The sequence below is a fragment of the Calypte anna genome, chromosome 4A (genome assembly GCF_003957555.1).
Source record: "Calypte anna isolate BGI_N300 chromosome 4A, bCalAnn1_v1.p, whole genome shotgun sequence".
Taxonomy (NCBI): Eukaryota; Metazoa; Chordata; class Aves; order Apodiformes; family Trochilidae; genus Calypte; species Calypte anna.
In genome coordinates, this window is record NC_044248.1 from 39,381,505 (window position 1) to 39,406,188 (window position 24,684).

General features: G+C 43.2%; 1 protein-coding gene across 2 annotated transcripts in view; it reads right to left on the reverse strand.

Moving 5' to 3' along the window:
• The window catches only part of EPHA5 (EPH receptor A5), a 169,481-nt gene that overhangs the window by 15,971 nt on the left and 128,826 nt on the right, over positions 1–24,684 (reverse strand). The window contains exons 8-13 of one of the 2 annotated variants that reach the window (XM_030449734.1): positions 24,302–24,404; positions 7,227–7,294; positions 5,703–5,828; positions 4,532–4,717; positions 1,197–1,258; positions 182–391 (exon numbers count right to left, since the gene is read on the reverse strand). In XM_030449734.1, the coding sequence (XP_030305594.1) occupies positions 182–391; positions 1,197–1,258; positions 4,532–4,717; positions 5,703–5,828; positions 7,227–7,294; positions 24,302–24,404 (755 nt within the window). Of the gene's footprint in view, positions 1–181; positions 392–1,196; positions 1,259–4,531; positions 4,718–5,702; positions 5,829–7,226; positions 7,295–24,301; positions 24,408–24,684 lie in introns of both variants that reach the window. The other variant, XM_030449733.1, reaches the window with a different exon arrangement.

Consider the following 24,684-nt stretch of genomic DNA (forward strand, 5'->3'; position numbering starts at 1 on the left):
CTGCAACAAAGTCACACACATCTGCAAAATTAATCTGATAACAACTAACTGCTGACACCTGGTGCACAGTGTAGAGGCTCTGGATTCATGGGAAACTCTTTGCTAGGGAGCCTGAACACCAAGATGTGGCAGGGAATAAATTTTTCTTCATCTCAATCAGTTTGGTGTCTTCATAGCTCACCCTGGTTGTGTAGGCTGCTTCGGGGTCATCTTCTAAGACTCTGGAGAGGCCAAAGTCTGACACCTTGCAGACTAAGTTGCTGTTGATCAGGATATTCCTGGCAGCCAGATCTCTGTGTACATAACCCATGTCAGACAGGTACTTCATTCCTGATGCAATGCCTCGCAGCATCCCAACCAGCTGGATGACCGTGAACTGCCCATCATTCTTCTGCAAAAAAAAGGAGAGTTCTCATCAGTTCAGAGTCTCTGCACCCTCAGCATTGCAATAGACAGGAATAAAAATGCAAAGACAAGTCCCCAGGGAAGAAAAGCAGGGAAATTAATAATTCATTACTCTCATGCCCTGACCACCAAGCTTTTCAAAGTTTATCTGTTTGGATTAGGATCTACAGAGGCAAAAGCTAAAGAAATTGTAATGCTTTTAACTGGAGATAAAGGAGCAAGCAATTTCCACTGGTGACTTGACTGGTAACTTCAACTGGGAGTGAACACATGCAGTTACCTGCATGTAAGTGCCAGGGGTGGGCTGTCTCTGAGCCAGCCAAGTGAATGGGACCAAGTTGCATGGGAGTGCTACCTGCAGAGGTCTAGGTGTGAAGATTTGGGGTAGGGATCTCCCCCATGTTGCCACACAGCTTTTCTAAACCACCTCCCCTACCCTCTCTTTTCTAGCTCTTATGCTTCATGGACAAACTCTGACAAGCCTGGGCTTTGCCATCATACACTGCTGATGTGCTCTTGTAACACATTTGATTTTGCAGTGTAAGTTAATAATTTTCATGCCTTCTAAAATAAATATATCATCCTTGAATCTATTCTTATCTGCTTGCAATGATGCAAGAACCAGGCCCTTCATGATGCTGTATAAAAATAGATCAAACAGACAACTGAGCCACTCCTGCCTCCAGACAGCATCAATAGCTGGACCAGCAAACATTTTCACTGATATTAACCATCAGCAAAGAACCCAAACCTTAACCAAGGTTCCCCTGGGAAAAGGATCTAAGTATTACCTTTAAAAATGTATCCAGAGAACCATTCTCCATGTATTCAGTCACTATCATTACTGGTTTGCCTAGAAAAAACAAACAAACAAACACCATGAGTTTGTTAGCAATTTATTTAAAGTCTTTACATAATGCACCTGAATCTGAATATACAGCCATGAAACAATATATTTATATCAAGACACTGCTGTCCCAGTAGGTTTACAATAGTTTTTGCCAGAATGTATATAGAAAGAGCAGAAGAGAGGAGCAGGGATTAAAAAGTAACCCCATATTATGGGTGGAGTATCAAACCCGGGAGTATTTAGATTATGTTTAGGGAGGATGATGCATACTGAACCCAGGCAACCTATGCATAACCTTCTCCTTGTTTCTGTGAACAAATTCAAAGCTTGTGGACACTGACTTCTTGGCACCCTTTCCTATAGCTTCAACACACTCAAATAATAATGGGAGCCTGAAAAGAGTAACCAGGATCATAGAATTATTCAGACAGGCTGAGGGAATTGGGGTTGTTCAGCCTGGAGAAGAGGAGGCTCCAAGGTGACCTTATAGCAACCTTCCAGTATCTGAAGGGGCTACAAGAAAGCTGGGGGAGGGCTTTTTACATGGGTGTGTAGTGAGGGGACAAGGGGCTTTAAAATGAAGAGGGGAGATTTAGGCTGGACATTAGGAAAAAATCCTTTCCTGTGAGGGTGGTGAGATGCTGGAACAGGTTGTCCAAGGAATTTGTGGCTGCCCCCTCCCTGGAAGTGTTCAAGGCCAGGTTGGATGGGGAGAAACCTGGTCTGGTGTGAGGTGTCCCTGCCTAGTCTGGGGAGTTGGAACTACATGATCTCTAAGGTCCCTTCCAACCCTACCTATTCTATGATTCTATGATTGCAAAATACCTGTAAGATCATCCAGTCCAACCTTTAACCTAACTCTAACCTAGCTCTACCAGCTAAACCATGGCCCTAAGCAGAATATCTATACGATTTTTAAACACATTCAGGGATGGTGATTCAACCATTTCCCTGGGCACCTCATTCCAGAGCTTACTAACCCTTTCTCTAAAAGTTCTTCCTAACATCCTCACCCCCCTTGGTGCAAACTGAAGTGACTTCCTCTCATCCTACAGCTAATTACTAGTGAGATGAGACCGAGCCCTTGCCTCCTTGCTACAACCTCCTTTCAGGTACTTGTAGGGAGTGATAAGGTCTCTCTCTCTCACTGCTGGCTCATATTCATTTGGCTGCCCACCAGCACCCCCATGTCTCTTTCTGCTTTCCAGCTACTCTTTCCCAGCCTGTAGCATTGCCTGGGGCTGTTGTGGCCCAAATGCAGGACCCAACACTTTCCCAGGTCCCTCTGTTGAGCTTTCCTATCCTCACGCAGCTCCACACACCCACCCAACGTGGTGTGGTCTGCAAACTTACTAAGGGTGGACTCAATCCCCTTCTCCAGATCATTAATAAGAGACTGGATGGAACTGACCCCTTGTAATTAAATCCCTTGTAATTCAAGTAATCCCATGTGACTACACTTGTAAACACATCTGGAAGTAAGAAAAATATTTATGCTGCAAAACAAAAGCAAGTTCAGTTTGGAATGAGTGCAAATGGAAACCAAAAAAAAAAAAAGTTCATAACAAAAGAGAAAAGGTCTCCTATTGTTGACAGGAATAATAATGTTTTTCCAAATCCATTTGATTAACTTTTATGCCCGAGTCATTTTAATGGTAATTATGTATAATTTTTTCTCAGTTTTTATATCTAATTTCTCGCTAGCTTGCCACAACATAGCAATAATTAATGTGGTATGCTCCAGCCTTGTAAATTCAATGAAATCTTATAAGAACATGCAAATTATTTTTTATTTAAATCAATTTCTGTTAGCTAGCATGAAGCACAGACAAAAGAGGGGCTGTCAGTTATTTGTAAAGTGAATAATAAATGTCTTGCACAGAGATGATCAACGCAAGCTGCCGCGTGTCATAACATGCACATGAAGGTAAATGCTCCCAAAAACAGGCACACATTCTACCATTTAGATTGATGTTAATCTTCCCACTTTCCCATTACTGTAACAATTTGACTAATTCACTGCTTAATTATCTACATAATGCAAGTAATTATGGACTTGTCAATCAAAACACTCATTGTTGTGCAGACACTACCTTTGCACCATGAGGGACCTGAGCTGCTTGAATTCTTTTAAGTTACTCCCCCAGCTAACTACCTGAGCTGGAAGCTTGCTACATGTGGTACTTGAGAGTGATGCAAGAAATGCACTTTGGGGACATGAAAAACACTGTTGAATCCCAAACAAAGTAATGGGGCTTATCTTCAAAGATGACAGCCATCTGTCTATGCATAATATGGACTGGCTGTAGGTGGGAGGAGAGATCTCAGGTGATGCTGCTGTGGGTTGGCAAACACATCAGGGGCTATGCAGGGAAGGAAAATCCAAAATCCCATTTTTTGTTTTTAAAAGCTAAACCCCATGGAGTCCTTTGTTTCGGACACTTCCAAGGCAAGGTTGCAGCACGGCTGGCATCTCATTACACCACCACCCTTGCCATAAGACCAAAAAAAAAAATTCTGGCACTTATGTGTCATTATCTGACTGCTGCAGGCTGACAGTAGTTGTGGAATAAATTAGTCCCATACCCAACAGCATGGAAATAAAGACATAAATAGAAGAACTTTCCACAACATTTAAACCTAAACATAGTCCCTTCTAAAGCACCAGGCTGATTCCCCAGGTCAGCAGGGCTCCCTCCCACTGGTTTATGGGGCCACAAAATGTGTGCTGATGTCATTCATATCATTGCACTACTGCGGTGTGCACACCACCAGTACAACCAACCAGGTGTGAATGAAAACAGGACCATCATTACCTTTGTAAAGTTGAAATAGCAAAGGGCTTGTCTGCAATGAAGACAATTAATCCCAATTAGCTAAGGTGGGCATCCAAACTCTACTGGTTAAATGGCATTAAGCCCCCGTGTAGATACTCTCATTCAGAATTAAAAATGCCCTAATTCAATTTAGCTTAATTTACTTCCAAAGTAAATCATGATGCAGCAAAGATATTTTACCCCAAAGATAAGAATCTAGGCCTACAACTAAAGCACTGAAGGGAAAAAGTTAAACAATACTTTGAGGTAGCAGCATAGTTTGGGATTCGTAAAGGATGCTTGGGTATATTGAAAAGAAAACAAAAAAAAGCTGAGAAGATGCTCCAGATGTCCAATAGAAAAAAGTTTGGGTGCTGTATACAGGTGTTTACTGAGCTAATGAGCACATGTTCCTCTGAATCCTAAATCCAGCTGCTCCAAGTTCAATTCTTCTACCTACTTTTCGTGACGACGCCTTCAAGGTGGATGATGTTGGGGTGGTCAAACTGGCCCATGATGCTTGCTTCTCCCAAGAAATCTCTCCTCTGCTTCTCCGTGTAGCCCACCTTCAGGGTTTTGATAGCCACAGGAAACTCACGTTTGCCTTGCAGCTTCAGCCTCCCACTGCATACTTCCCCAAATTCACCTTCAGAGAGAAATCAGATGGGATTGGGATCACTGCATGTAGAAGGAACACGTGCAGCATGCAGCCCAGCACCTGTAAACAGCTGAGCAAAAGCACACAGGGCTAGCATCACAGTGATCAACATCTTAAATAACCAGCAGCCCACAAGCTAAGTAATTCATAAGCACAAAAAAAATAAAATTAAAAAAATATGTAATTTTCCTATATTTAATGAGCTATGCACCATATTCCATTGGGTTTTTCCTCATTTCAAATTTTTGGCTACTAGATCAGAGAGTGCTGTCACATCCTGTATCATGGTCCTGTGAAACACAAGTCACTTGCTTCTTAACCTTCCTTTAGTAAGTTAAATATATGGAATGCTGCTAGGCTTCCACAGCAACATATAATTTTATAGACTATAAAGCCTTTCCAAATTTATGACTGCTTTTAAAAAAAAGCAACCCAAATGGGTTTTTTTCCCCCCGTATTTCTGGTGCACAGTAAATTACCTTCAAAAACACAGCTTCAGAGGACAGAAAATATTCTTTATGGATGCAAGTCCAAATAAACAGCTTAAGTGGAAAGAAAATGGGAGTTTCTTCTTTTAATCAAGGAAGTTAAAAGCTTTGGACTTTGGTTTGTGCTTTTTCCCTCTCACAGACGATGTCTTATTTTTTGCTTTGAGCCTGACCTCAGGAGAGGGGGAAGGGGAAGAAAAAAGTGGTGAAAAAGAACCTGAAAATTAAATTACTTATTTCTCGTAGCATCCGTCAAAATAACTCAGCGTGGTCTAAACATGATCATTTTTTACCATTTTCAGCTCAGTTCCTGAATTTCAAAACCACAGGCAGTGACAGGTTTGTCCCAGACTTCATCTGCAACATGCTCCTCATCACTTGCAGGTTACCCAACAGCCCAAATTTATCATGGTCCTTCTCAGATCTCTCATGTTAAGAAAACCAACCTATTACACTGCTAAGGGTCATGAAATGTATTTCCATACCAGCTCCAATAACTCTTTCAATGGTTATGCATGAAGCTTCAATTTCCTTAGCAAACTCATGGACAGCTTGATTAGGGTCCTCATAGGTGTGGGGGTCAATGTAGGTCCTTACTCCAGGCAGCTTAACTGCAAACACAAATTAAATGTTAACACCACATGGTATGACAGAAGATGGGCAATACACACTCCTTTTGCTTGAACTTTGCTTTGCTGGAAAACCTATTGCAGCAGGGAAACCTATTCCTATGGGAAAAATTAATAGCATTCTTGGAAAATGACATTTAGTTTACATGTGGCCTGTGCAACTTTCATAATATTTAGAAAAGCAAATGGTAGTGGCTCAATTGGAATGATGAGCAGCTCAAAAATCCCTCGTGGTGTTGTCTAGGGTCTGGTGCAACAGAATCTCTTTCTGGATCTGGATGGGATACACCAAGAGAAAAGTACACAAAGAAAAATGTTAAGTGAGCAACTTGCAGAGCAAATTGGATGGATGAGGGCTGATGGAGAGCTGCAATAAATTATGCCCTACCAGTCACATATTAGCTAATCAATTGGCCACAGTATTTCAGATGGAGTTACTGAGATTTAAATGAACTGAATATTTGCAGCACAATGCCTGTGGGTTGTGCCAGTAAATATATAATTGATAGCAGATTTTTTCTCCAGGACTTAAAAAGGGGAAAAAGTATTTTCATTATCCATATTATAAGTTTGTTTTGACAATCATTAAGGCTATTCACATAAAGAACTCCTCATCAGTCTAGTAAGACAGCTATATTACACTGTGGCTTTTAATTGATTTGCTTCCTGCTGGCTTCATTATTTAGCCCTAATGGAAATTAGACTTCAACTCAAGATGTGTTTGCCTTTCCCACCCCAAAAGGCACCTTGCTGGTACCCATCCCCAGATCCCATTTGACAAAGGAAGGCTTTTCAAGCACTGGCTTGGGCTGTATGGAAGGACTGATATTAACCATGAGATGTGCTTCCTATCATCACTGCAGAGGTGATTTTGTAAGGATATTAACACAGCATTTCTGAAAGTTCCCTTGGAGCAAGATGTGGGTATTACTCCTCACACCTCTGCAGAGGCATCCAAGGCAGAGAGCAGCTGTTGGATCTTGGTCGTCATGTCTGGCTGGGGTGGAACAAGTATTTCAAGCATTTATTCTGGACTGATGCCTCCAGACCACAAAAACATAAAAGAGTTTTTCTGTGCTGACCATGCAAAATTCATAGCAAAGGCAGAGAAACAGAACAAAATGATTTACTACAAGTACAAGTGTGAGTAGCTGGGCAGATATAAGGACAGTTCAAATGGATCATTCAGTCCCCCCTGGGGCTTAGAGCAGGGGCAGGAGGGGACTTATTGAATAATAGAACAAGTAATTATTTTCTGAATTACCAGCAAAACCAGTTTGTATGGTGGTTTTTTTTTAATTTTTAAGAAACCCTCTTTGTTGTATTTCTTGTCACCACAGAGCCCAAACCCACATATTTGCACGTTTGATTTTGACTTACTGTGGCCATTATGAAAATGCATCTTTTCTTCTTCTGGATCTTGTTTGGCCTTGCTATAGCCACATCGCCTGGAGGAAAAAAAAAAGAATAACAGAAGGGTGTTTTTGTCTCTGCCATGGCAGAACTCCACTTTTCAAATTACACTAAGCACAAAACCCCAGAGCACCAACAAATCCAGCCTCTCCTGTGGCTGCATTCCTGCTGTCCCAGTTTTAGCTCATCAAACTACTTGCAATTTCCCTGATGGGATTCAGGGCCCACTGATTTTCACCTGAATTATTGTTTCAAAATCCCACAGATGCTTCTGAATAACTCTACTATCCCTCCAATTCAGTTATTACTAAGAAAAAATAATGCAAGAACAGGAAGGACAAAGGAAGGGGAATGGGATGAAACATAACTGCAGAAACAAGATCTCCTGGATCACAGAGCTTTTGCAGGCACTCTGATGTATGTATTGCATGCTCCCCTTCACCCACTGGGCATTTAAACACAACTTCAGATTTTGATGCTTAGTCTTATGTACACATTACCACTTTATATACATGCAAAATAATGGCTTTAAAAAAATGAAAACTTGTTGCCTCACTGCCTTTAAGGGTATCCTGTATGCTCTTGGCTCTGATGGGCTTTCTGCACATCTCCTGTCTTTGCAGAGGAACCACCATTCATGCAATTTCCTCTGCCCAGCAGTAATAGAGACAGAAAAAAGCATGCAGGCACTGCCTGACCTATCCTGCTCCCATGTTAGCACCAAGCAGTGTGATGCTGCTGAATCCTCTCATGGAATTGCAACCTCAGGCATATGAGAGCCACATTTTCCCCAGAGCATCCTCCTGTTAGGCTTTGGCTGCTCTTACCTGACTCGTCCCTCACTCTTCTTGCTGGTTCTCTAGGTGATGTTATTGCATTAACTGGCTGCTTCGGTGGCATTTTTGAAACCTGCTGCACTTAGACAACCATGTAAGAAGCCCCAGTGTAACTGCACAAGCAAGAGTAACTGCTGTATACACACACAGATATATATATATACACACATTTAAAAATAGGGGATGAGGTACATATGATGCACATATGTATGCCAGGCTTTCCAAGGACCCTTATATGATAACTGCATACAGGAACTGGATCATCCTTAAAGCAAACCACATGGACATGAAACAGAGGAATGTTGCTTGCTTGAGTTAAAAACCTGCAACAGACACCTGCAAAGCAACCAGAGCACAGTGGGACTGCATCTGGCAGACCTCAAAGAAAGCCTCAGGTTAACAAGAAGCCACTTAAAGCTGAGAAATGTGGAGTCCCCTCTCTTCCATTGCCCACGATTTTTGAGACAGGGGGATGCCAGCATTTCAGCATCAGTCACATCAAGGAGGAACATGTGATGAGCAGAAACAAAACTGCAATTAGGAGGCAGTAAAAGGCATCTGCATGAAACATGCCCCCAGTGTGAAGTCCTATTACAGGGCACTGCTGTCTCCTGGATGCAAGGGGCCAAGCAGCCTTTCCAGCTATAGGATTTTGGCACAAATCTGTGAAATGGTCACTATTACAATCAAAAGCTCCAATGCAACGGGATGAACACAGCGCTGCTGAGCTGGTCCCAGCAGAGTTGGTCATTGAAGGATTGAGGAGGGGAAAAGCAACATGAGCTCCCAGGATTAATCTGGGGCAGGAGTGCAGGCACACCAGCTTACCTTTGGGAGAAGGGGAGACCTTTGTGAAGGGGAGAGGAGGGAAAAACAGACTTGAAAGGTTGTGCAAGCACAGTGGAATGGATAGAGAAAAGGTGCAGAAGAAAGGGGCAAGCTGACAGGCATTCCAGGGGCACAAGCAGGGAGATGAACTGGTTGAACTTGATAAACAACCAGGCTATCCATGCAGGGCACAATTTCAGCAGCAGTGACCAAGCTGAGACCTCTAAGCTCCAAATGCAAAACCCAAGAGAGGGGCAATTATGTACCCAGAGACACAGCTCTCCTATCCCTGTACTGGTGCTCATCACCTTGCTTTAGCACCAACAGTCCCATTTCCCAGGATGAGGGATCCTGCCCAAATAACTCAAAAACTAAGCACTAGGTGTACATGGGAGTAAGAGTCCTTCCAGAGTGTGTTTTGGTGCTCACAATCCCTGAGGTGAAAATGGATTCTTCTTCTTCATCATGCTTCCTCCCTCTTAAAGTATATAAATTAGATATACTAGCATCAGTATCAATCCAAGTACCTTGGATATCCTTCCTCTGGCAACCACAATTTTTTTCCTGCTGCAAGTTGCCAACAGTTACATCAGTCTTCTGTGGAATTGATTTTCTGGACTGAGGCGTGTAGCTCAATTTTCATCTTAAAAATACACAAAGGTTTCAATTCATTCTTCTACCAAAAGCACATAAACAACATTTCCTCTGTTTGCCTTTTAAAGTAAACGCCCTCATCTCTTCCTCACGTTTTGAGTACCTGACTTACAAATAAGATTTTCTAACATTATCCATTCTACTCCCCACATCTCCCAATTCTTTGACCAGAAAGATGGAGGAAAGTAAAACGGAAGATGTGCTGTCTGATCTAAATACACCTTGATGCACAACAGCCTGTGTTTCACTGCCCAGGGACACACTCAAAGGACCAGTGCAAACCACTTGACTCCAGGAGGTTTCCTCTCTCGAGCTGGGTATCACATACATCAGCACATCACATCAGCATAAGGAATCAGGCTCTGGGACCCCCAAAGCATCATTAAAACAAGCCTGGACAAGACACCCCTAAGTGAAATGGTAGTTGTGGACTGCAGCTGTCAGGCAACACTTGGGCATCATTGACAAAGCTTACAGCAAAACCTGCCTGCTGTTGCAATCACTTGTGCCCTTTGCACACTCAACTTTCTTAAACTACCCAGAGAAACAAACCATGTACACAGTGGCTGGGGCTAAACCACACGTCCCTGCTTGACCTTCAGATGCTTTAAATAACACACAAGTATTTTTTTTTCCCTTCTTTCCCAACTAAATCCCATAAAAATCTGCTATTTCAGGTTCACAATCTTGATTCACTCCATGAATCTCACTAGCAGATTGCACATTGTGCCTTTGCAATATATTTTGACTGAACAAAAAGCTCCAACTTCTTTGTGAAATAATCCATTTCTGCATGTGCATTGCCTCTTGAAATTTCTTGGAAAAGCTGCAAGTCAAAAGCCTCCTGATGGAGAACTCATTCTCCACTTTACTGTCATTGTACAAACCATAGATTTCATATATTCTTTTTGTATCACAGCAAAAGCATAAAGATCCTAATGCTCACTTCATATCCCACTGAGCTGAAGACACTCAGCTTATGAGTTAACATAATTCAAAAGTACACCTGAATTTCAACTCATTTACTCCTGTTGTGGATTTGTCCCAGTTTCTGTATCTAGCAAGCAGATGTCTTCCTTGCACAGCTCTGTGGTTTTCAATAAAAATATCAGAGGAAAAAAAAAAGGTGAAGCCTTAAATATTCTTAAGGCATCACGTCTTATTTAAAAAAACACTTGCAGATTGGCAGGCAGCTTGTAAATTATTTATGGGGCAGATTATAAAAGTGAAGTTGTAAAATGATCCCTATATAGATTTATAAAATATAAACCAGACAGGCAGAAAGATGAAGAATCCAGCTGGGAAACCAATGCCCAGTGCCTCGTGTGGCAGAAGCTGATTCATGGAGAAAAATCCTTCAAGCAATGAGGTGGGAAGATGCTTGCTCTCCCTGGACCAGTGGAGATGCTCTGCCTCTGTGCTTCAGGGTGTCTCTGCTGGGGGTTCTGTGGCCCCTCAGCCACCCAAGGCATTACCCAAAACCACAGAAAGCCCAAGGGAAGGAGTTTCCATCCCACTAGCTGGTGCCACCACCCTGGTCACAATCCTGGCAAGGACACAGTCAGGGTACTGTATGGCTGGACTTTGGATATCCAGACCCTAGGCTGTGATGTGGGAGGGTCTTTATATGCTTTTTTAATAGGCATAGGCCAAAGCATTTTGGCACACAGCCAAGGCATTACTGAAAACACACATGGGAACCAGCAGGTAGACATCCCTGATAAGTAGAGACCTCATCTTGCCAGGTGGAGTCTGTACCAGTGAAAAACTTGTGCTCTTAAGCAGCAAGGAAATCTCCTGTCCCTGTCCTGCAGAGATTTATTTGTATTTAATCTTTATATTTCTGTTAATATGAGGTAAATGAACTGTGGGAGCTTCTTTGAAACACAGACAAAACACTACTTGCTTTTCAGGGCTGAGACCTTCACAGAGAAGCACATCTTTTACAATAAATCAACTTTGAGGAACACATCCAACCCATTTAGAGCTGTCATTTTATAGGCAGTTTGTGGTGACAAGGTTGTTAGTGATAATTTCTGACTATTTATTCCAAGATGTTAAAGCAATGAGGTTGCATACGTGTTGTAGCACAGGACCATGTTCTACCCTGCAGAAAAAACAAACCTGGGTTTGTCCATCTGGCAAATATCCTGTCACCTCAGCTTATATGAAGAGACAGTAACTTCTTAAGAAAATAGATTTATTATGGATAAACAACACCAATACTGAGAGCCAGAGGCAGAAGTCTACTCTAGTAATATTGGTCCATGTTCAACATCCATTTTTGTTGCTTGCAGTCCTAGAATATATCCAATATCACAAAACCAAGGAAGACTTAAGGCATTGGTATAAAATGAACTGCTTTTATATTGGAAGTTGTTTCCCATTTTCCTGTTCACAGTCCTGTTGCTTCCAGGGAGGAGGCAGCCACAACTTCCTTGGGCAACCTGTTCCAATGTCTCTCCACCCTCACAGGAAAGAATTTTTTCCTAATGTGCAACTTAAATCTCCCCTCTTGAAGTTTTAAAGCATTTCCCCTTGTCCTTTCTCCACACACCCATGTAAAAAGCCCTACCCCAGATTTCTTTTAGGCCTCCTTCAGATACTGAAAGTCACTATAACATCACCTTGAAACCTCCTCTTCTCCAGGCTGAACAACCCCTATGTCCTCAGCCTGGCTTCACTGGGGAGGTTCTCCATCCCTCTGAGCATTTTTGTGGCTCTCCTCTGGACATGTTCCAGGAGCTCAATGTCCTTCCTATGTCAAGGACTCCAGAACAGGACACAGTGCTGCAGGTGGGGTCTCACAAGAGCAGAGTAGGGGGAGAATCCCCTCCCTTGACTGCTGTCTGTGCTTCTTTTGATGCAGCCCAGGACACAGTTGGATTTCTGGGCCAAACATTGATGGCTCATGTTGAGCTTCTGGTCCACCACAACCCCAAGTCCTTCTCCTCAGGGCTATCCTCAATCCCTTCTCCTCCCAACCTGCACTGGGATTGCCTTGACCAAGGTGCAGAACCTTGCACTTGGCCTTCTTGAACTTCATGCAGTTTGCACAATTCCACTTCTCAAGCCTGTTAGGGTCCCTCTGGATGGCATCCCAACACACCTGGATGGTGTGCAGACTTCACCACACCGTTTGGTGTCATCAGCCAACTTGCTGAGGGGGCACTCGATTCCACTCTCCATGTCACTGATAAAGATGTTAAACAGCACAGGTCTGAGCACCAACCCCTGAGGAACACCACTCATCACACAGCTCCATTTGGAAACTGAGCCACAACTCTTTGGGTGCAACCATCCTGTTCCTTATCCAATGAGTGTTCCATCCATTGTATCTTCATCATTCCAGTTCAGAGATCAGCATGTTGTATGGAGCAGTGTTGAATGCTGTGCACGGGCCCAGGGAGATGCCATCTCTTGCTCTGCCTTTATCCACTGAGGCTGTGACCCCATTGTTAGAGGTCACCAAATTACTACCTTAGGTAGGAATGTCTGATGTTGATAATGAGTTAATTCCATTGCACAGGATTAAACTTTCACCTGGAGTAACTTGTAGCAACCCATGTAGGCTGGAAATCTGTCTTGAACATGCAATTTCTCTACACTCAAAATCCCTTCATTTCAGGAAAAAGATCAAAAGAGCAGTAAAATGTCTTGAGATGAGAAGCTAAAACCTTTGGCTCAGTTCAGAGATACACTAGAGAACTAACCCCAGAGGAACCAGGGCAAGTTCCCTTCCTAAGGGCTGCAGGCTACATGGTGTGACTGCCTTTGACCTTTGAAAAATCTGTATGCCCTCCAAAGGAAGTTTCACAGTTCCAGAGACGGTATTTTTAGCCTTTAGTCTTCCCTTGCCTCTGCAACAAATGACTCCCTGCTTTCCTATACCCCTGCCAGAACAATTAAAAATAGCTTAAACAAGGTACCATTTTTCCCCTTTCGCAGGAAGCTCCCGCTGAATTGATCTCTATAAATCTCTCTGAAGAGGTTGTCGTGCTGCCTCGTAACACAGCCAGTGGCATCTGTGCCTTGAAGTCACTCTTCCCATTCCACCTCCCAGCTTGCTACCACATTAGTCTCTCCACAGCTTAGGAAGAAACTTGCAGAGGGTATTTTTCAGGCCAGCCAAGTTTTCTCTATGTGTTTCTCCATACCCATCCAAGGCCATTCCTGGTCTCCTCTGAGAAGTATTTTTCCATTGTTGCCACTCTGAGGGTATTTGAAGGATGACTCCCAGTAAGGGACTGCTCGTGCACTGGTGGCATGAGCACGACAGACAACAGAAGTACTGGGAGGTTTTACTTTCAGCGCAAGCACTGACAAATCAGTGGCTCACAAGAACACCCACCTGTACCAGAAAAACAGCCAAAACCTTTGCACTGAGCAGCCTTGCTTGCTAACACTGCCCTGAAACCCTCAAATCATGAAAAACCTCAAATTTCAAAACCCTCCAACAGGAAAAAAATAATCCTTCTACTTAGGGCCTTTGGCATTTGCATTTGTAGACTCCTCCCTGGTTCAGACCTCTGTTAGAGCCAAAAAACAGTATTAGAGAACCCCAAAACAGGCCACCTTGGTTACTGCTGTGCCTCACAGCCAGGGAATGCACTATGACCCAGCTACCACCATGCAAAGCCTTAAGATGCCCCAGAAAACACAGCAGAAAAGAGTTCCACACCTCCTGTCCAGCTATGCTGCAAAACTTTAGGAGTTTACCAAAGCACCTGGGACATCTCAGTGCTCCTGTGGTCTCAAGCAGCTATCTGATGGGGATGGTGATTTTTTTCAACCTCCTGTCAGAACGAGGCAGCATGCAATATGGACACGAAGCTCTTGAAGCCTGCAGAGATATGTCCAGCATTGCTGGAGCATATCATTGGCAAACAGCATCACATCACTGCTGTGTGTGTCACACACTGACACGTATGTCAATGACATACACTTTGTTTCACTGACATGCACATTACATGCCCACTCCACACCTTTCCACTCCCACCTGCCCCCTGCTCTCCTTTCTGGGGGTAAATTAACTCTCCCCTTGTTCCTTCTGATGACAAGAAGCAGAATCTGATGAAGTGCCCAGCATATTTTTTTACTATGACACACAACATCCCTGGTGTGGTGTCTGGATTGACCACAGCACAGCATATCAGGTTATTTTTTCCTCTGGGACCCCTGCTCATGCTGGAGACACACTCTGCTTCAGGTCACACTATTGCCACTTGTTGAGATAGACAAGCTGGGTGTGGAGATCAGATGAGAAAGCCATTTCCAGGCCAGTACAAGAAAGGGAGGGAGAGGCAAACTGTGCACAGAAAACATGGAAGGACATGAAATAGGAGCCAGGACAGGTGGGAACACTGACCATGTTAGGCTCGGATAGGCAACAGCACGCAGAGAAGAAGCCCACCCACAGCCATGATCGCGGCAACTGAAAAGCAAACAAAAAGGCCCAGGATGAGGAATAATCCCACCTGGCAAGGTGCAAATACATTCACAACATTTTTATATCCACTTCTTCCTTCTTATTTTAATTACTCTTTGGATCTTGACATCCTGTGCTGCAAGAACATCGTGGCATGTGCTACCGGGGGGAAAACCGCTTTGAGGAGCGCATACAGAACCTGGTCCTGCAAAGGAATTAGCTCTGCTTCCCATAATTGTTCTGTTAGGATTAACAGGGACACCCTTGCTTGAAGCAGGCAAAGTGACTTTTTCCATAAGCCTGTGTGCTATACAGTTACAAACTCCTTTAAAAAAAAAAAAGAAAAAAAGTGCTGGATCAATACGAGCTCTGCTTTTGCAGACCCTTATGCATTGTACTCAACTCACACAGCCCTTCCCAGGTATCCTCTTATCACTGAAGCTTTCTAAACACATCTGCAGAAGCAGCTTGTGAGTTATGTGAGAGCATTCAGCCTAAAAAAAAAAATCAAAATATGGTGAGTTGATAGGCACTCTTGCATGTCAACAGCTTTCCTTTGAAGGCTCCCAAGCATGACTTGGGAGCAAAGGTTCACCTGGCATCAGTCCTTAACCCTGCACCTCTGTAATTGCCATTTATCCTTGTCAGAAAACTTGCATGGACAATTTTTCTGCTGCCAAATCTATTAGGGTAATTAATCCTGAAAAAGAACATAGTGCAGAGGAAACAACAGGAATAACCCCAATACAATATACAAGCAAGGAGCCCAGTGATGCAGACATACTCTGGTTGAAGTCAGCTGACATCCTCACTCATCATTTCTCCTCAAACCATCACAACATTCTTGAAAAAAACCTGTGCCTGTCAGATTTTTATAAAGTATAATTAACACCTAAGCATATTAGAATAGCCTATTTAGACAAAATTAACATTCTGCAACTGCACTTAAATTATGATGCAAAATAACTTCAGGCACGCAATGATTTGCAGAATTATATATTAGATTATGAGCTTACTTAAATTAGAACTGGTGAAGAATGTCTTTCTAAGCTCCTTTTGCATCAGCAAAACAACTTGGAAACATTTTCTGAACAGGGCTGCCAATATTTTTTTACTGTAATTGACAATATTTTGCATTTTCATAATTCCCCAGCTTGTGCAGTCACACTAATATGGGAGCAGCATAGCCTTCACTAATCCACTACATAGATCCAAGTTAACACTGAAGGTCCAAAATCACACAAAGGAAACCCAAGCTTTATATATTGTGAGTAAATTTTGCCATTTTCTGTGTTTGACCTCACCAGATTTGAGCACAGGGAACTGGTGTGTCTCCAGAAGAGGTCTGTTCCCCCAAGGCATTTTCTAACAGTGGCTGCCACCCAATCTTCCCACACCTCTCAGCATGCAAATTCCAATTTTTTTAAACAACAGCTCAATTAACCTGAAAAGCAACCAATTTTTCTTCAAGTTAAAAGAGCTCACTGTTTACTTAAACAAAGAAAACTCTTTGAGCACCTCATCAGCCACTGGGTTGCTCCCAGACAAAATCAGTTCCCTGCGATAAATGCAGAGCACTTCAGATCTAACTTGCTCCCTTTATGTGGAGGAAAAAAGGCTCCAGTGCAAGAGAAATATGTCTCAATGCAGCCTTATTCCTGCACACCTATCACATAATGTTGTGCAGTTAAGTTCAAAATACTCTGAGGTGTAACATTAGAGGAAACCTAAAGCTCTTAAAAGCAAACTAAACTAATTCAGCAGACAAGAAAATTTGCTTTCCAGTCCAGGAGCATGTGGATAAGTAAGTTAATGGGCTACTTGGCCTGAACAGTTACGATAAAGGAAAATTCATTACTGCTTGTGTTGAAAGGATGGCGTGATTTGGCAAATAAACTGAAGAATATAAAAATCCTGAGGCAAATAAAACTGGATGCTAAACTTTAGTAAACCCATTGGCCACTGTATTGGGTGCTGATGGCTCCCAGGAGGGGCAAAGTTTTCCCATCTTCTCACTCCAAGCAGCACTTTCTCAGTGTAGAAACTGAGGAGCTGAAAGCAAAGGCTTTCCAGATAAGATCAAACTCTGTGGCAAGATAAGAGGTCACTGCTCAATAAAATACACCCATACCTCTCTGGGGTTTTAAGAACTTCAGCCAGCAAGCTGATCTGCACCAGGGAGCAGCCAGTTGAACCAAGCAGTGTTGAATGAAACAAATTTATCTGCAAATTACCCTCAAGCCTCACTGGATCAACCATCAGGCTGCAAGAACTTAGGGCTCCTGTAGGTGTTCAGGAGCCACTTAAATCTGCTGCACTTTAACAGATTACACATTCATGTAGCAGTGAAGGTTACTGAGAAAACCCCTGCAACATTAAATCCCATTTGCTAGGAAAGAATGAAATTCAAGATGGCATGAAACAAGGTCTGACTTCTGCTTTGAGCCTTGGTTTCAAGGAAAGGGATGCAGCAGATAGGCAAAGACAACACAGAGGAACCTGGAGATGCAGTGGCACCTTCTGCACCTCCAAAGCCTGCAGGTAATGCCTTCAGAAGCTTCTTGGTTTCACCAGCTCTGCTGCTTTCAGTTATCTCGGGCACAGAAAGCTGACACTCCTCTAGTTCTTGCAAAGGTGACCCCCACAATACCTATGTGGCTTGCAAACCCAACTGTCCAGAGAACAAACTTTAATTAACCTGTGCTGGGAGAACTTATCAACACTCTTGGCATTGTTTCAAAGCCTGGGCTACATGCTTTGTTGATGAAATGTATACATATGATGTGCCTGCAATCAATGTAATTAATTTACCACAAGTCTGCAGAGGATCCAGAGAGTATTTGGAATTAAACTGCTTTTCTAGATACATCTCAGAAAGGCTCTGCTATAAGCAGCCATGGCTTTTAAGAGTTATAAGTTGAAGACTTGGAGCCATAATAAATGAAAGCCTCATTTGTTGCTTTTAATAAGCTGTTCTAATGAGATGTTCTTCAGAAAGTTGCTATTAGAGTCTGAGGGTGCCTGGGAAGATTTTTCTAATCCTTCACACAGCCCTGAGCGATGGCAATGACTGCTCCCTGGATCTCCAGGTCAGGAGGGCAGCACTACACCTAGCACCTGGTGAGTAAATTTGCTTCCTTTAAAACATCAGAGGAGCAGCATTACACACTGTGAGCAGTGAGGATTACATTCTGCCTTTGCCCAGAACTACCTGGATGTTTAAGAAGACATCTCCTCTTCCTGCTGGGCTATAACCTAGTTCGCACATTAAAGCACAGGACTGTGCTATTAGAGAATAACTGAATGAGAATAAGCAGAATGACTGCTTGGGCTTCTACAATCTGTAAAGCAAAGCTTTCAGGGAAAGAAACTGCACTTACAAAGACCTCTGGCATTACACTTTGCTATGTCTAAGCTGTAAAACAGCAGATAACCTTTTTTCTATGGAAGAGGCCAAGGGCTGCAACATGGCATGCCCCCAGGAGATGTCCCACTTCCTATTTCTAGCATCCAAAGCAAGGCAAAACATCCAGATATTCAGAAGTGCAGAGGAGCCACAGCCTGATTTTCTTCTTCATCCTCCACCCAGTCCACAGCCAAAACAAGAGACTGTAAAACCCCAGGTTAAAACACTACATACACATAGGGCTTTCCCCAGTGCTCAGCAGGAGAGTGAAGCTGCAATCCCTGAAGTCAGGCTCCATTTTCAGCTTGAAGGGCAGCCCATCTGCCTTCTCAAAGTGGAAATGGGACTTGGACAATGCCATTAAATGCATCACCTGGATGCAGGTGAGGAGGTTTTGTCACTCGGTGCTGCTTTGCCCTGTATAGCCCCTGCTCAGACAAAGCTTGCATCAGTCCAGGGCAGTTCTGTCCTCTTCCCCCTTATGCTGCTGTAACTCAGAAATTCTGTTTTCAAGGGCAGTGCCTCATGGGCTTGGAGCTCAGTTATAGATTTGGTTTACTCTCATGCTCTGTCTGGGACAAAGTTATCTGAAGGCAGATTAGCCCAGGTTCCTAAGCCCCCTGCAGCAGCTCAGACTGACTTGTGAAGCCCAGTGCATTTGCAGAGAAGTACCAAGCCAAGAAAGTGTTTAGAATTAAAAAAAAAAAAAGCAAAAAAGGTGTTCAAGCAGCCAAATTTGCCAAACTGATGTAGGAAGGATACTAGAGACTGAGATTGGGACTATGAGCATCTGATTTCCACACTGCCCCTGGGAAGGCATCACCCTGTCCAGAAGGGTGCAATGGAGTATTTCTTTTCCAAGAGGGTTCCTGCATTCCTGTGCCACTAACACTTCTCTCCAGGAAAATGTCTTGTCAAAGAACATTAACATGACAGAGGCAATAAAAGCCTTGAGCCAAACAGAAGCAGGATCAGACCCTCCCTGCTCCTGGTGGATGCGAATTTTGACTTGGCAGAGCCAGAGCAAAAATCCAGCAAAATCCCTCCTCGTGTCAGGTGGATTGTGGGGAATATTTGGCAGTGGGAGAACATCATAAAGTGGATATAAATCATGGGACACAATGTCCTGTAGGAAGAAGGAAAGGCAGACAAGAATGTAGAGATAAAAATCCTTTAAAAAGTCACAACTAACAAAAATTGTGACTCATGCTGGAAAAACTTCTCTCTCTGAAAAACATTATCTGAAAACTGTCACCCATTTCCTACAAAAATACAATTATTTTAATCCCTGACATGTTGGAAAATAGGATGGGTGAAGGTTGTGGAAAAATTAATTCCTTTTGACCTTCTACATCATGGAAGGTCACAAATGCTGGCTCAGTACCTCGGATATACACCACAATACTTTCACCCTCTCTATTCCCTGAAGTCACTTTTTAACAAGATGCACATATTTGTGTTGAGAAGATAGCCCTCTGCCACTGCAGGGGCTGATATTTAAAAGTCTAAATAAGCTCAGGTCAAGGATAGATACCCTGGTGCAGAAACCTCTGATTACCAATACCCAGGTGACAAGATTTGTCTCAACTTTGTCCTCTGGAGGCCAGTTCCTTGCCAGAAAGAGATTTTCTATATATGCATGATGTAGGGTGAGGGGCATTTTTTTCTTCCTTCCAATCTACTTTTTTCTTAAGTTCTATAAAAAGCTCCCTCTGGTTCTTTGAAGGACCACTTGAGATGGAAAAGTGATCTGTATTGGGTAGCTGTCTATAAATGCTGATGGACAATAGACTACTTAAGGGTTTTTTTGAGCAAACATTCACAGCACTGACCTAATAGAACCCCCATTTTACTCTGTAAAAGCCCACGTTTCTGTTCAGTGATACAAAGCTCAAATTCTTGGGGGACCCAAGGGACCAGTGGGTTGATAAAACTCAACCTTAGATCCCATCAGTTTTGCAAAAAGGGCTTGGGCTAAAGGACAAGGGAGGGAGAACTGCTCTGAAGCTGTGGGTGTCCTTCCTAAGTTGATGGAAATAGGGTTTCCCATCTTGGTTTGTAAGGAGAAAGGGGCTGATGCCACAATAACAGCTGTGGCACCTTATTCCTCCTTGCAAGATGGAATCCAAAGATCTTTGTGACTTTACATTGAATGTAAACCAGAAGTCTGCAATGATTTTAGATCACTCTGTATTTCAATCAGGAACATGGATGCCTAGCAGCACCTAATTCAAGCATTGCTAGGAAAGCAAAATTCATAGCCTTGCTGTAGCTGTAAAACACATTGTGCTTTCCAGAGCACATAATGCTAACAAAACAAAGATAATAACAACTCTGTGTTCTTTAATTCAATGCTTGTAGCTGGTTTAATCATGGGTTTTCAATCCACATTTTTATTTTTTTTCCCCCTGAGGCAACGAGTCTGCTTTACTGAATCTCTTTGATTTGTAATCCTGATGGCTGTATTTTTAATATGCCCCTGATGCAAAGAGTAGGATAACTAAAAAAAGTGATTAGCTGTTTTGCTTGGCATCGATGACTTTGGTCAGGGGGCACCTTATTTACAGGAATAGTTTTCTGAAGTATCCACAAGTAAATCAGCTCTGAAATGCAGGGTAATTGTTTAGGGCAAAGTGTATTTAGTTTCAAATTCCCAGGAATCTCCAACTTCAGACACAAAGCACGTTTCCACAGACAGATGCTGGCACGTGGAAATGCCACTGTGACTGCCATTCAGCTGACCTTTGGTTTAGGGTCAGCTGCCAACTGGAAATGCCAACCTGCTACTGACATTCACTCAAAAGAAGCAAGAAAACTGCAGAGATACTTGAAAGCAAAAAAAAAAAAAAAAGGGGAAGGGTGGAAATTTCTGCCTCTAGGAACTTAGTGACAAAAAAAAAAAAAAAAAAAAAAATCCTGCAGAGCCCAGCAAACTCCTGGTTCCCATGGTTGGGAAACTACTTTTCAAGCTGCCAAGAGAAGTAGGCTATTTCCATTTCATTGCAGGATTGCTCTCAAGCCTTCGCTTGCCTCCTCCTGGCACTTGGGAGGAGGGGCACAAAGAGATGCCATACAGCATCCTAGGGAGGAATATCCTAATTCTGGGGTGCCCAAGGTTCAGCAATGAGAGGTCTGTTTGTCCTTAGAGCTGCAGAGTAAGGTTTTTCTCCTTAGCTTTGCTGCTGGGCAGTAGCTGCTCTTCTACATTAGCAGAAAAGGCAAAGCTTGGGCTTTGCACAGCTTGCTTGGTGTGGAAAGCAGCAGTGATTCCAGCTGGAGCAACACCTGGAGTTCAAAATATCTGTTTTTCTAAAAGCAAGTGTGGGAAAGAATTAGGAAAGGAAATTTAAGTCCCTGGAGCCAGGCACTAGAACGACATAATCACTCCAAAGACACAGGAAAGCATACAGAAAGAGGTTAAAAGCTTCACAAAGAGATTCTTATGACTTGGAATGTGTTTATGGTCCCTGCAGTGTCACAGCAGGAGAGTCAATCCACAAATTGTCTCAAAACCATATCCAAAGCAAAGCAGTGTAAGTGACACGTTTCAGTGGCATCTCTGCTTCTTCCAAACAGGAGCAATTTTTTTGTTTTGCTTTGTTTAATTTCAAATAGGCTGTCAGCTTTCTGGGCTTTGGAAGATTATTTTTCTCTTCTCAGGAATCACTCATTGCATTAGGCAGGTTTTAAAATTCATGGGAACTCAAAGGGGTTGAGATGCTCTGTGGTTTTGAAGCCAGTTCTCTAATGATGGGTCATAGCTTGGTGCTGGAGGCTTCTCCCCTCCCTCCAGCTGAGGGATTGGCTTCTTCCCAGTTCAGTGGAAGGGTTGAAAAGATAAAAATGGACCTCAACTGGTTGAGCCTGCCCCTTCCCACACATCCAGCATGGCACCATGGAGAAACTGCAGCTGCCCCGGGGTCTATGGAGAGAGGGAGGAGGATTAAGGCAGCAGTAGAGAAAACTCCAGCAAAAGGAGGAAGAGCTCTTATAAATATGCCAAGAGAGGAAGAGGCAAGAAGAAGCACATCCTGGAAAGCCCATCATGGCAAGGGACAGAAAGACATAACTAGTAACAATTGCTGACAAATGGCTCAGGCTTTGCAACTTCTCGCTTGGACCAGAGAAGTTAGCAGCATCTGCTAGGGTACGTCCTTCCCAAAGTGATTCTGAGCACTTGCCAGAAACTGTGGGAAGAACAAGAGCTGGTGGCTGCCACACAGTTGCAATTCCTTATGATCACAGAGGGCTATAAGGCTCTCCACCTGTGGTATTTCCCTCCAGGCTCCTCCCTGCAGAGGTGCCAGGACACATCCTTAGCTGCCCCATGGCTGGGCACACATGCTGTTTAATCAGTACCAGCCTGCATCAAGGCTGGGGGAGGCCAAAGTTCACATATTCCCACTCTTCCCAAGGGAGGACTTTACTCAAAACCTCCAGCCTCTAAGAAAAGACTTGAATTCCTGCCTACAGTGTTCAGAGCCAAGTCATTTTGGCTACAGCTTTCCTGCAGCCCCTGGTGTGAATGGCCTGTGGCCATTCATCCCCCGTGCCCCTGCATGCTTCTTGAGCAGACAGGAGCATTTACTTTGACATTTCACATTTTTAAGCTCAACAGTCACTCAAAGCAGATGACAGGAGCTCAAACAGCTGAGCTGGAAGAGACTGTCAGTATCTGACCTTGAGTGGAGAGGAGTTTGGCAGCACTTACCTTTTTAAGACAGGAACTAACTGTGTCCTTCCTTGAATGCCTTCTGCCTGGGGACAGAGCTGCTCATCCTGGCTGGATTTCACTGTGCCACACTGACAGACTGATAACCTACCTCCTCTGGGAAATGAGACCCTCAGCCACTGTGTTCAGCATCAGCATACTCTGCAAGTATCTCATAACTACTCTAAACACCCATAAAATCCTGCAGTCTTACAGTATTGTAGTGACCTTGCTAGACATGAGCTTAAGACAGACCTGTGCCATGAAAGGAACAGTGGGATGATGGGTACCTTAGAAGCATGAATGTTTGCTTTGCATTAAAACCAAATTCAGCCTTATTAACAGGCACACCTCATATTGCTTGGCATGAAGGATGTTACATTGTTTGACTACTGGAATTAAATATTGTAATAATGAATGTGTGGCATATGAAGAAAGCAGCTTGTGTGATGGCTGCTACACAAATTTAATGCCACAGTACAAACTGATCCTGATATAAAGGAGATTTCACCCAATACCACAGTCTCTTTTTCACCAGCAAGTTCCACCAACTTCTGTTACAGTTGTCACAGATGGTATAATCCAGGCTTTTATCACTTGCCTACATTTAAGCATAGGAAAAGTCAATGGGATCACTTGATGGTTTGAAGCTGTCTCCCACCACGTAGGGAGCCCTCCATATAACTTATTAATGCGTGTGGAACACACTAGGGTGCTACACATGAAAAATGAAATCCAGACCTGACCAAAACTTGGGACTTTTGGCTGTTTGCATGGGTTTCTTGTCTTTTTTCTTTGCAAGTGTTTTCCTGAAGTCAGATTTTCTCTGTGAGTCAAGCCCCTTGTGAACTCTGAGCACAAACATATGGGCTGCAATACCATGTTCTGTTTATTTTTTTAAAGAAATCTGAAAACACTTCAGTGAGAATCAAGTTGAATAATTAAGGCCAGTCCATACAGAGATGAAAATCACCGGGAAGTGAACTAGATCTGTAAGCAAGCCCTTACCATCCCTGCCTGTCCAAACAGATCAATCAGTCACCATTGTGCTGCTTTACAGTGCTACTGCTCAACAGCTTCCTTCACCTGCTGCTTTCACCTAAATCATGCTAATCAGTCAGCCAAGTAAAAGTTACTACAGAAGTTGGAAAAGTATAAATACACAGCTTCTCCTCTTACCTTCCGCTGAGAAGGAAGCCTATAACGACAGCCAGCAGAATGACTCCCACTGTTACAGACACAACAATTATAGGAATCTGGCTCTGGTCGCTGGATGCAGCTACTGCTGAGATGAGAAACAGAAAATGGAGATTAAAGTGAAAATGATAGTCAGCACTCACAGAAGTTTTGCTCAGTGAGGCTGCCAGTGAGGCTTCAAGTCTTACCAGTTTGGTTCTTCTTTTACGGTTTGTGTTTTCTCCCTTTGCTGTCTGTTTCTAGTTTGGAAAGGAAATGGGTGGAAAGAAACCAGAATCACAGGCAAACCCAAGCCAAAAACTCAACAAAATTGCAGCTCATTGCTGAATTCAGAAAACAAAGTGCTGCAGAATGCAGCCTGTGAG